Here is a 12,571-nt window from a genome sequence, read left to right as displayed (position 1 = left end):
TGGTGGAGTGCCTTCGCAAATCTCCCTGGCAACCGAACAACTTAATTTCCATCATTAAAATCTTATGGTGGCGCAAATCCAAACGGTGGTATCCCACCGGCGGTTGCGGTGGTCGCAGCTCACTCACATGGTCGTCAAGTGCGCCATGCGTGAAGCCACAAATTGCTGCTCTGACCCTTCCTTCCATCTTCCGCGGCCTTTTTCGCTGTCGGCAACAAATTCTGAGTTGCTTCTGCTTCGACATCACACAAGAATGAGATGCATGTTGGGCAGGGATACCTTCATCCATGAAACCTGGACTGCGCGAATTTTAAGGCGTGAATTGCAACCAATCTATGAGAAATAGAGCCGTAACCGGAAATTCTTACATTTCAAGAACACAAGAGTTCTGTACTGCCCATGTTCTTTTACTTGGATTTGCAAACTATATATAAACTGCCTATATATAAATTATATCATTACTTATGAGTAGTTAGTTTCCGTTACTTATAATAATAGCATCATCATCAATAGTGGCATATCCTAATGTTAAGTCACAAAAAGTTGGAGTAACTATAAAAGTAGCATTACAAAATCTTTTAGAAGTGAAAAACGTGAAGCAGAAAATACCGAAGTTACTTCGATAATATGATGAAAAGAAAATCTAGAGATACATCATTCTCTCCAGCTTCGTTGCCAAATACAAGAGTATGAAACCAGTACTGCTTCCGATCAATATTAATCGACAACTAATATGGATGAGAGGGAGTAAGAAATAGGAAAGCTACATGATTCACCTTGTCATATTGATAGGACAATTCGTAAAAACTCAAAACTAACATTCTTGTGTAATCTATTATCTGAAATGCAGACGATTAACAAGCCGGACATTGAGAGAACTTCTACCAAGAATCAACAAGCATTTGAGTTTGAAGTGGATTACAGCGTAGCATGGCAGTATCACTAGTACCATGATGTTTTTAGCACACCATGACAAACAATAAAATGGTGACACAATCCATTATACCCTTGTTCAGGACAGACAATTCCCTCTATCACTCCATTAGAAGTACTGCCGCTACTGGCATGGTATGTCTCACAGAATTGCACATCACTACATCAGCATCAATACAAGCCCATCCAGCATCCACCACCATAAACATACAGATTCAAGGTATAAAGAATAAGACGCGACTGACCACAAGCGCATCATAAACCTGAATAATCTGGTCTTCACCAATTGGTATCATTTGACAAGACGATGGAGTTAGAGATATTTCAACTTCCCATGATGCAGGACAGATTTTTCCTGACATACAGCCATTTCATCGCCTGTCAATCCTGAGCAAGCATTTGGTGACCCCAAGGTTACTGCAAAGTACAAATAGATGGTGCACAGGAAGGCAAGCACCACTAGTGTTGTCAAGAGGAAGCGATGCCGCTCAACCAGTGCAGACCAACTGCCCGCGTCATCACGAGATGATTGAGGCTTCCTAGGAGATGACAGGAAGAATGTGTTTTGTGATCTCCTGTGAGGAGATGATAATGAATCAAGAACCATGACTGATGATCTGACTAGTTCGAATCCTGCCCAAAACAAAGAATAAGATTAACAAGAGAAATAAATATTTTCATGTTACATAATCCAAAAACGATAAACCCAGGCCGAAACAAATCCTTCAGTTCAAATAAATCACCATGTATACCCTAACGGTGTGATGGTATGTAACTCAACCAGAATTAAACTGCCCAGTATGACAACATAGACAATGAAAACTAGATTCATATCTAGAGATACATCTTTAACCAAAAGTGCACATGTCTAGACAAATTCTGAGATCAGCAGTACAGACTACAGACTATACTAAATCGTTCCTTTTCCTGCTTAACTCTTCATAGACATTCTGAATGCATAGTTCGTACTTCATATTTCATGATCCAATACCATGTATTCTCAATTTAAAATAATCATAACCTTCTGTGAGCAAAAAAACCTCACGTAAAAATTCGTTTCCAAAATGAGCAACTCTAAAGAAACAGAGATTTATAAAGATGCATTACAAAGAGCCAATTAATTTCAATGTGTGCAACGAAGAAACAAAATAGTTTACAAGTACAGGAAGACGAAACGATGAGTAAAATTACTCCAAACAAATTCGCATATTAAAAAAACACGTGAGTTTGTAATAAAATAAGACTTGCTGTTCAAGAAGCTTGATCTTTCCACAGTTCCACTGTTAACTGACAGCAAGACCTTATTAGACTATGATTCTTTTTGGAAATATTATCGCCTAGTGTACAACAGCACAGTTGTTGTTAATACATTAAAAAGAGAATGATCTTCATTTAGTAAAAAACCTGTATACACTAAACCCTACAGAAGCATGAAAGTTACACACATTGAAATGCTATTGCTAGTCAACGACTGAGTGTTTACAGATTACATCAGTTGGTCAAATGCAGCACCAAAAGCCTGTATAAGTGTACATCAGGCAATCACCAACAACATGTATTAAGTGTTATGTATTTTGGTTCATTAAGCAAACCAGACTACGCAAGAGATAGACATCAAAAGTTCATAAAATTTGTCCACCTAACTGTATTTCAATAAATTGAAAAGCATATACTCACTCCGTCCCAAAATAAGTGGCTTGAATTTATATACGGAGTAGATTCTTATACAAACACTTATTTTGGGACAGAGGGAGTACACTTAGTCTGGAGTATCCCCATTGGCTGTCCATCATATTTTCAGAATACAGGGCAGTGAATACGGGATAGTGAACAGGTTCACACTGACATGACAGCACAACAAAAGAATACAAAATAAGAACATTGACGAACCAGTACAGCCCTTTAGTCATACATATGACTTGTGCTGTAGATTGGCAGTCCACAACAATAGGCACTGAAGCTGAGCACAAATTTGTAATGAACACAATAATAAATAGATACAATCACATAGCACTACAAGATGTACTGTCTTTTTAGACTTAATATTCTGCTCAGTTAGGGCTATTTGCGATCTGATTCTTGCAAGCTGTATTTCAAAATTGAAACTATGGCATCCAATCGAAAAAAACAACACTTTAAATTGGAAATTCAGATTCATACAATATTTCTGTGGTCTTCTCTAATATTTGGGATTCTGAGGGGAGAAAGTCAGGACTAACCGCACTTAAATGGTTTGGCCATGGGATTGACTCGGTAGAAGTTGAACTACAGTGGGCAGCGACAACGACTCTCCTATGCGGCATTGCCACCGTCCCTATCAATAGTGGAACATAATAAACCACACTCTAATGGGTTCAAGATCCAGCCTACAAACTCATCTCCAGCTTCAATTCCCGAGCAGTTTACCTTGCTAATTTCTACAGACTGGTTGGTAAGAATATACAGACAAAGAAGGAACGCATCTTCTTTTCTGACCAATCAGGCAATCACTGCGCCACAGCTAGCGAATTCCATAAACCAGATAGGACTAAATTTAACCGCGGAACGTTGGCACCAACCGGCGATCCAACCAGGTTCGTTGCAATTCGAATCGTACATCGGCCAAAGAGATGTTCAGACAATCCTGTGACGGACACATCTCATCTAGCACATCCAAAGCGCAAGGCACAAACAGTATGAAGAACGACGTAAAAAAAGAACAAAAAAGAAACGGGGTAAAAAGCACAGATCCGATTCCGAGGAGAGGGGACAGGGGATGAACAGAGCATCACTTACTTGGTTCTGATCCAGAGAGGCCTTGCTCCTCTTTCTTCCTGCTATCTCCCTCCCGCCCGCCCTCTTGCTTTCTCTCTCCCTCTAGGAGGAGATTTGTGGGAAGGCCCGAGAAACGGGAGACGCGGTTTGTGGGAACAGGGCGAGGGAGAGAGAAGGGGAGTTAAAAATGGGGAAGGAGATTTATCGGGTGTGTCTATTGGTGGATGCTTTGCGAGATTGGAAGGCGCGTTATTTATAGCGCCATCCTGTGAGAACTGAACCCCCTTCCTAATCTCTATCTATGTTGGATTTTATTTTGACCATGTGTTGTCTCTTTCTAGATTTTCTTCTGTGTTTCTTTCTACATTTTCTTCTGTGTTTGACCCTGAGGTGGATTATAATAATTTAATTTTTTTAACCAGATTTTATCTATTTTTCTATTTGGCGCAAAGACTTTTGTGCGTACTTTTTCTGGGTTATCTATGCCGTACTGTATTCTCGTAAGATGGATGATATAGGCTAGCTAAAGATCCAGCAGGTGCTACATCATAAGCACGTTGAGAATGTAAATGTTGTAACATAATTTTTACATGCTTTTGTATTTGCCTAAACAGATTATACAATAGGTTCAACACAACACAACTTTTTTGGGGATAGTACAACACAATTGAGCAATCATAAACTAAGCTTTAGACGACTCACTCTTGCTAGTTGACAATTCATAACGCATCTTTAAATCATTTTTTTACATCATATTATCTTTAGATTATGCTCATGTAGTCTTGCCTTCCTCAAGTGCAAGTCTCAAAAGGCGCTTGTGGCAATACAATGCGTCTCTCTATGATGCCGAATCGAAATCGTGATCAAGTCAACATAACATCTGACATCCGGTATCCGGAAAAGCGTAGAATGACTGTTGTGCAGGGTTGTGTGTTGGTTTTGGAAACATTTCCGTTCGTTTGAAAAGGAACGCCAAAGAAACCTTGGCTTGATAACAAGGAAATGTTTTGGGACGTTGTCCATCACACTAGACACCCACCTATCGTTATGTTTCAACAAACCCCAAAATCTTTACTCTTATAAAAGAGGCAATTGATGGCGGCGGTCCGTCATCTCTTTGCCTCCTCTACCGTAAAAACACACAAATGATAATTTGCATCAAACGTAAGATAAAATTTCCAACGAGTGTCATTAATATATTAAAAAAAATCATTCACGAGCAGTTTAATATGTTTATCCTAGCAACGCACAGGCATTTCGCTAGTTCTCCCTAAAATTGCCGGGAGGTGAAAGGGAAGCAGAATGCCTGAAGGCACAATGGAGCAGCTATTATCATGCGCATAGCCACGTACTGTTCATAAGCCGATTTGAAATCTTCGAGTTCAATTTTGAGCCTAAAATTCAAACCAGCAAATCTTCAAGTTGACTTTTGATCCAGGTCGGATCTCAGCCTATCCTCTTTTTTGTCAATGTGCCTTCATTTCATTTTAAAACAAGAGGTTTAGGCACCTGCAGTTCTTTCTTGAGCCTAAAAAAAACAATTATGATGAAGCAAGTCTGGTTGCAGCGTTAGCAAGAAACCAGGAAGTCATAGCTCTTGCATGATCACGTTCAAGAATATCTTCCTCGATTCGATTAGAAAAGCAAAAACACGCAAAGTGGGGTGCTACATGGTTGTGGGAGACCGATCTCTCTTCTCTTCACGCAATAATCCAGTGACGCATTGTTTTTTTTTTGGTTGACAGCCAGTGATTTACGGAGTTTTCGTTTACAATGATTGTACTCACAAAATTACACTCAATAATCAAAGCAACCAAAGAAGGGCCGCTGAGGCAATAAGTTTAAGTACAGTACGTTATCAGAGGCAGACAAGGAGAAATTAGCTAGTGATGGAAAAAAAAATGCCACAACAACAAAAAAAATCAAACTGAAGAGGATCTACGCATACTGATGGCAAAATTTCCTAGAACTCGATTTCAGCTCTACAGATCATACTTTCAAAGGCCAACACTGACCCTCCATTGTGCATGCAGCAAATCATTTGGAGGAGATGTTTCACCTCACAAGTCACAACACGGGCAAGTCAAAATATGAAGATTCCTAGATTAGGGAAGCACAAGATAAAATTGAAGTACGAAAGAACACAATTTCTCTACAGACATGACATCTTGCAAATTTACTTGCAAAAAATGTGGTCTTATTGTAAATTTACATGCACCACAGTCCGGAATGTAAACCTTTTTACCCTTCCCTCTGTAAGCCGGGTGGGAATATATAATAAAAAATTAAAATGTGCTTACCTATAACCCAGCTACTTATGCTAGTACAACATCAGCACCATTATCTACACCTTGCAAGGGCTGTCGCCATTTTTCTTCGAAGTCCTCCAAGTACTCTCTACTATTGAGCTCTGTCAACCTGTAACAGCACAAAAAAGAAGAGGTGAAAACACAGTATTAATATTTAAATACAAGTTAAGGGCAAGTACAGTTCAGAGTAAGAGGTGATACACAGAACCTACAACCTGCTAAATCATATGCATGCATATGTTTGTCATTACCTGCTAATTGTACGGTCTTTGGCAAATCCTAGCTCGTTGTCCACACATAGATCAGGATCATCACTTCTCTGTGAACGCGAAGATCTAGGGGAACTTTTTTGTGCTTCAGCAACCGTCACTATATTCTCGAATATCTCTATTGGCGCAGCCTCGGCTGTGCATAATAGCCTTGCCTTGTTCTCATACATAACCTGAAAAGCATTAGTGTCATTAGAGATAGGATCATCTCTGCTGCCAGTATACAGTGCACATATATATTAAAACAGAATTTCAGATCCAGCGGAAAATTATTGTGGTCTCCTACATTTAAGACTAATATCAGAACCAAAACAGATTCATGAGAAAGCTCCTAAGGATACAAACATAACAAAATGTATGCCAGCCATGCCTGTATGGTTCAAGTCTTCAAGGCATCTAGTTCAAAATTGGAACAATAGAAGGATTTCTAAACATGAGGCGAATGGAAGTTAAAAATATTAAAGGTGATAGAGTAAGGGAAGATGATCCGTACATCGACCAATGTGACAAATCGATAAGCTGCTGTTCTGTTATGATACCCAAACTTAGGCACACCGTCAATTGCCAGCGTGTGAAACCTTTCTGCATATTAACATGGGTGCATATTTTAGATCACATAAAGAGTAGCATTTTGTAATTCAACTGTCAAAACCACATTTAAGCAATATACTAACTGAATAGCCCAAAATAATCTGCTGCGCCTAGAGGTCTGTCACAAAGATCTTCAAATGGGAAATATGCACAGCCATTTGCTCCCAGTGGTACCTGCAGAGCCAAAGTTTAGCAATTGCACAGTGTTTTAACTGAAGCAAATGTAGCCCCTTCAAATATCCAACTTCCAAGACCTGCAATTTTCGTCCCATAACAACTTCGACTGTTTGAGGAGTAGGTTCCTCAACTCCAATTAAAGATTGGAACTTCTGTTTAAGAACTGTACTGCATTGTTTTCCAACAAAGTAAAAACCTTCTTCAGCCTGCCCAAAAGTCATATCCGAAGATGTCATAAAGGGAAAACTGAAAAAGAAACACTAATAACTTGGAAAAGTATGCAACATACTGAGCCCAGTTGACGATAGTCTACTGCAGAGCCAATCGGATGCGCAATGCACCTTTCCTGCACAAATCCACAAAAATAAACATGAGCATACTAGCAGATTAAACTTTAACTTGACAGCACAAAACTGACAAATAAAACAACACATACTTTCAAGGTGTCAATGAAAGGTAAGAAAAGGTTTCGCTGCAAGCCACCTTCATATAGCTGATCTGGAGCACGATTAGAAGTCGAGACTAGAATCTGAACACAAATAACCATGCAAACGAATCAATGTCAAATGTCAAGGCATTGTTGTGCCGATAACCAAGTTATTTTAGGGCTGTAAGATGATGGAGAAGTAATGATCACATACAACGCCTTTGCTGAACAAATGTCTGAACAGCCGGTTTAATATCATAGCATCAGCAACATCTGTTACCTGTGAAGTATGTTTAGGAGGTGTCAGAAAACAAACATATCAAGACATAATAAGGATAAGGATAGGAAAACAAGGATACAGATGCACATACCATAAACTCATCCAGACATAATATTATGGCCTCATCTGAAATCTCGGCTGCTACCACATCAAGGGGGTCTGAAACACCTTTATGCATCTGCATGTAGATGGATGTTTACGGAGAAGTCTACTAAACTTGACTGACAAAAAGAGATGCACATCTTATAACCACAAAAATACCTGCAGACGACTATGTACATTTAACATGAAATCATGAAAGTGGATACGCTTTTTCCTCCAATTAGCTGGCCTGCCAAGAAGTCATACCATCAGGATAGCATCAGATTACTGAAGCAAAGGATGTGTACAAGGGAAGATATGTGCAAGTACCAACTTATTTGTATAATTATTACCACACAAGTTAGACCAGATTTTATTTTTAAGGCATCTTTTTATTCATCAGATATCAAATATGATAGCAAGTTATGTTGGCCAATATTTTTTATTAATGAACACTGTAGGTCCCAACAGTTGAAAGTTGAAACTCAAATGTAAATGGACTCAATAGCTGGCCAACTGCTTCTAGGCATATCTTGGAGTAACCAAAAAGCAATAACCGCACCATTCTGATTGCTGCAAATACTTCATCCAACCCTTTCCTTTCATACATGCAGTCCAAGATGCACATAATTTTTTTTTGGTTGTAGCTTACCTGTATGTCTGGTCTTGTATCTCTAAAAACTTGTTGAACTTCTGGTTGGCTATTCTGAACTTTGTGAGGTTATAGGGTAGGAGCAGGTTTTTGTCCTGTAGTCAGCATTTCGATTGCGAGCGCTGGTCAGCGGGTTTCCTGCTCATGTAGTTTCTACCTTTCTTAATTTCTCCCCCAACTCTAATCCTGTCTCTGTTTGCGACAACAACTTTGTATTTCCGTCATTTTGGTAATGGAAAGGGGAGAATCCCAGGTGGAAAAAAAAAAAAAAAGGTCCTTTTGTCTTCGAACCTACATGGACTGAGGTCCTGGACCATATACATTTAACGTTGTGTTCTTCAAAATTGTGTTTATGTTCTGTGCAATAAGTTCTATGATGTCAAGGCTCGCTGATTGCTGTAACATGCGTAAGAAGCGCGACTAACACTAACAGTGAGTGGTTTCAGGTCGACTTCTTCTCACCTGAACTCCACTTTTTGGTTTGGACAAAGCTTTTACTCAAAAGAAGCAGAAGATTATTGCTGGTTTGGTCAATAGGTATCTTTTTGGCCTCAGTTAGACCATAAATATTCAGGATTTTACGAAAAATGGCAAGGGTTGATTTTGTGTGATGTGTAATTATTCTATAATGGGTAAACCCCACAGATTTCCATTACTAATTCGCTCATTGGCCGGGGCCTAAGAACTGCAACTCACAGTGAATGATCCCATACCAAAATATGTTTGGAGAGGCATTTCAACAATTCTCCCAACTTCTTTTATATGATCTAGGCTACCTACAATCCACTAGCTGTCTCTAGCTCAAAGTAGAATACATGTGAGCAAACAAGCTTTCAAATATTGGAATAAAGGAACAGATTTTATGTACTCCCTCCGATCTATAATAAGTGTCTCAGATTTTGTACTAACTTTCTATGGATCGGAGGGAGCATTGAAGAATTATCTCACATGCTCCTCTTTAGCAGAAGATTATCCAAGATTAACATTTAGAAATCTCAAATAGAAGATAGGTGCTGTATCTTGATGCATCTAGTGTGCAGTATTACACTTAGAAAGTAACACCTGTATGCATAAGGGCCCTGAGGAATTAGAATGTTGACGGTCCACATCTTTAAGACCCCCTTGAGAAGTAAATGGTCAAGAATTGTGCTTCGTACTCCTACTATTTAGAATCACACAACAGTATGGAGCGACTAAATTCATGAAAGAAAAGCAATTCACACTTGCGTCATGTGTGGATTCACATGCCATCTGTCTTTAAAAATCTAGAAAACATAATAGGATGAAGGGAATAACTGTGGCCTTTAATATTGTACAGTTGCAATATGATTGTGAACACCTCCAGGTAAATCAATGCAAGAAGAGAGCACTAAATATACTTCTGAACTGACAGACGTCTGGGCCATGTTCAGTAGTATGTGCAATATGAAGTTCATGATTTCCTTATCTTAAAGCATATGAAGGAAGTCTGATTTTTTTTTAGAATTGATTGACTTACAGTTGCTCGTAGAATAGGTCCATAAGCATCGTCTTCCCTGTACCGACCCCTCCATATAGATACAACCCCTTTACCGGTGCATAGGTAGAAGGCTGAGTAATGAGGCGAGTCCATAGCCATCTACTCCTGTCAAACACAAACAAGTAAGGTTAGAATCAGTCCCTTGCTTATCATATGAAGTCAGTACTTTCAAACTACGCTAACCTTCCCGATTTTTCAGATGACTGATATCTATCAAGCTGGCAGGCTTCTTCATTCTCTACAAGATCCTCATAAAGCCTTTGTAATTGTTGAATCGTATCAACCTGCCTCAATTGGTAAGAGACAAGAAAATCTTAAATACAGCACTCAAGGAAGGCCTCCAGGAAAAACATTATGAAGACCAATCAAACAACCTGAAAGCTATCACCATCTACAAGGTCTCCTGATGCAATTCTCTTCTCATATTCCACCATTGGACCACCTCCTGGAACATCTGGTGGAGTTTGGGAAAGTGATAAAGTTGAATCAAATACCTCCATCAGAAAAATAAAAGGCCTCTGTGCACAAAGTGTAATGAGAAATGAAACCTCTAATTGAATCAGCCGTCGCTGTGGAGAACATGGACCTCAGTAAGTCTACACCTGGACTCACAAATCCTCTAACTTCATTATGATGGTGTCGGATTGTGCCCAGTGAACGGGATGTCGAACTAGACAAGATCAGAGCATTCTGTTGCCTGATCAACTTGTTTATTGATGAGTGTCCCTCTGCATGGTGTTGAGTGAAACGTCGAAGCTGGCGTAGTGAACGAACTACTGATCTCATCTTTCTAGATGTATTTTCTCGGGAAACTCAACAGGCAAGGTTATGAAACCTGCAATCGTAGCAAAACAAGAATACATTAAGAAAAACTATTGGGGGCATCTCCTAATATAGGATATTACTACTGACCATGTGCTGAACACCCGAAACTCATGTTAAATGAACAATAAAACCTCAAAAGTAAACTGATAGGGAGCGAGCATGTGCTTTGGAATCTGCTAGGGTAAAAAGGTTTATAGGAAAATGACCTGGAAAAGGTGGCCAGTAATGAAGTGAAATGCACCTACTCCTGCTACACATCAGCCGCTTTCCAAGCCCAATAAATTAAAAATAACCTTAAACTTCCAGTGTTAATTGCTTCATCTTATTTTGACAGCAGGTGTTAATTGCTTCTATAAGTCCACAGAATCCAAAAGAAGCTTAAAACTTTCTTTTTCTTCTTTGCAAAAAAGCTAGAAACATTCCTCATTAGTTGTTTTTAAGTCAAAGGAATGCAAAACGGAAGCCTTCAAAAATTGGCCAGCGAGACAAAGAACTCGGCTAAAATTGACCAAAAAACACGACATCCCAATCAATCAACCAGGAAACCGAAATAGCAAGATGAAATATTTTGCCCCCATATCCACTCCGGAATCGAAAAGCGAGAGATCACCGAATTCTTGAACAAGAAGAGCTGAAGGGTAGAGAAGCTCCAAAACGGTGGGAGCAGTCCTAAATCCAGAAAATTGTGACTCCCAAACATTTGGGAGTAACGAACGAATCAAGAATCCCCGCGAGGAAACCGGGAAAAACAAGGATTTCTGAAGAAAGATCTGGTATTTGCAGCACAGAGAGAGAAAGAAGGCTCCTTCCTCACCAGAGCAGGAACTCCTTTAACAAGGGAGAGAGAACCGGAGAGAAGACGGCCGGTTGCGACGCACCTCCTGCAGCGGTTCGCCCGGTGTGCGCCGGTGGTTGGCGGTTGGTAGAGCTTCGTCCGGCGGCCACGGCTACCCTACAGAACCTTCCCAATCCAATCAGAGAAGACGAAGAAGAAGAGGAGGAAGAAGCGGCGAAACGCACGAAACAAAACGGAATCGAACTAATGAAAAGCGAGACGGCGGGGAGGAATATACCCACGGAAACGGCCGGGGAGGGAAGAAGCCAAGACCGAATCCAAGTGCTGGAGTGCCTCGAACGAACCCGAAACTCCGACGACGGCCCGCTGCTGCCGCCGCCCAACCTCGACCCGACAGCCGAGAACGATGTCGCCTCGCCGCGGCGTGTCGTGTCGCTGAGAGAAGGATTAGCAGAGAGGGCTCCGGCTGAGTGGGAAGGGAAAACGGGATACGCGTTCCCAAGAGTCCGGCGCAGAGGAGAGAAAAGAAGCAAAAGGGGATCGGGAACTGTGATTAAAACGGGGACCGGATGGTGAACGTGAGCTGGAATTTAACTAAGCTGACGGGACGCTGGCTGTTTGATTTGTGTTGGGATCAATAATGTGCCGAGTTGGAGGAGTTGGACTCGTCCTCGTCAGGGTTGGGTTGGAATGTGCGGCACCCTACTTGCTTTCTTCTCTTGCGTGGCCATAGGGGGTCTTCTGTTGCACACGACGAGCTATAGCTAATCAATCATGGAATCGAGTATTATTACTCTCCCGAAGCTTCTAAATTTGCCAAGATAATGTAATCTTCAACACGTACGCCGGCACCATCCAGATTCCACACCGTCAAACTTCCAGGAACCGGGAAGGGGGCGCAGCAAAAACACTCGATGGAGAAGGGTCTGGAGAAAAATTCACCGTCCGATCTGGATCA

At 40.6% G+C, this 12,571-nt stretch overlaps 2 protein-coding genes across 7 annotated transcripts; both read right to left on the bottom strand.

Annotated features, from left to right (window-relative positions):
- Positions 1 to 854: 854 nt before the first annotated feature.
- LOC100833714 lies at positions 855 to 3,930 on the bottom strand. The gene is made up of 2 exons (XM_003573577.4): positions 3,709 to 3,930; positions 855 to 1,566 (listed from the first exon to the last, which is right to left on the bottom strand). Exon 2 carries the CDS (start codon positions 1,538 to 1,540, stop codon positions 1,247 to 1,249), a length of 294 nt encoding a protein of 97 aa, XP_003573625.1. The 5' UTR covers positions 1,541 to 1,566; positions 3,709 to 3,930; the 3' UTR covers positions 855 to 1,246.
- A 1,862-nt stretch (positions 3,931 to 5,792) lies between these two features.
- LOC100833412 (AFG1-like ATPase) lies at positions 5,793 to 12,215 on the bottom strand. 6 transcript variants are annotated; one of them, XM_024461902.1, is made up of 16 exons: positions 11,891 to 12,215; positions 11,696 to 11,778; positions 10,541 to 10,827; positions 10,367 to 10,446; positions 10,176 to 10,276; positions 9,972 to 10,097; positions 8,002 to 8,071; positions 7,832 to 7,918; positions 7,675 to 7,740; positions 7,470 to 7,562; positions 7,323 to 7,379; positions 7,111 to 7,239; positions 6,940 to 7,030; positions 6,759 to 6,847; positions 6,248 to 6,438; positions 5,793 to 6,105 (listed from the first exon to the last, which is right to left on the bottom strand). In XM_024461902.1, exons 3-16 carry the CDS (start codon positions 10,776 to 10,778, stop codon positions 6,003 to 6,005), a joined length of 1,521 nt encoding a protein of 506 aa, XP_024317670.1. In that variant the 5' UTR covers positions 10,779 to 10,827; positions 11,696 to 11,778; positions 11,891 to 12,215; the 3' UTR covers positions 5,793 to 6,002. The 6 variants fall into 6 exon arrangements, with proteins under 6 accessions (XP_024317670.1, XP_010234525.1, XP_014757043.1 ...); XM_010236223.3 differs by having other exon boundaries at positions 11,696 to 11,769; XM_014901557.2 differs by having other exon boundaries at positions 11,632 to 11,778; positions 11,891 to 12,214.
- Between the last annotated feature and the right edge of the window lie 356 nt (positions 12,216 to 12,571).

Source organism: Brachypodium distachyon, chromosome 3 (genome assembly GCF_000005505.3).
Source record: "Brachypodium distachyon strain Bd21 chromosome 3, Brachypodium_distachyon_v3.0, whole genome shotgun sequence".
Taxonomy (NCBI): Eukaryota; Viridiplantae; Streptophyta; class Magnoliopsida; order Poales; family Poaceae; genus Brachypodium; species Brachypodium distachyon.
This window is presented reverse-complemented; position numbering and strand designations above follow the sequence as displayed.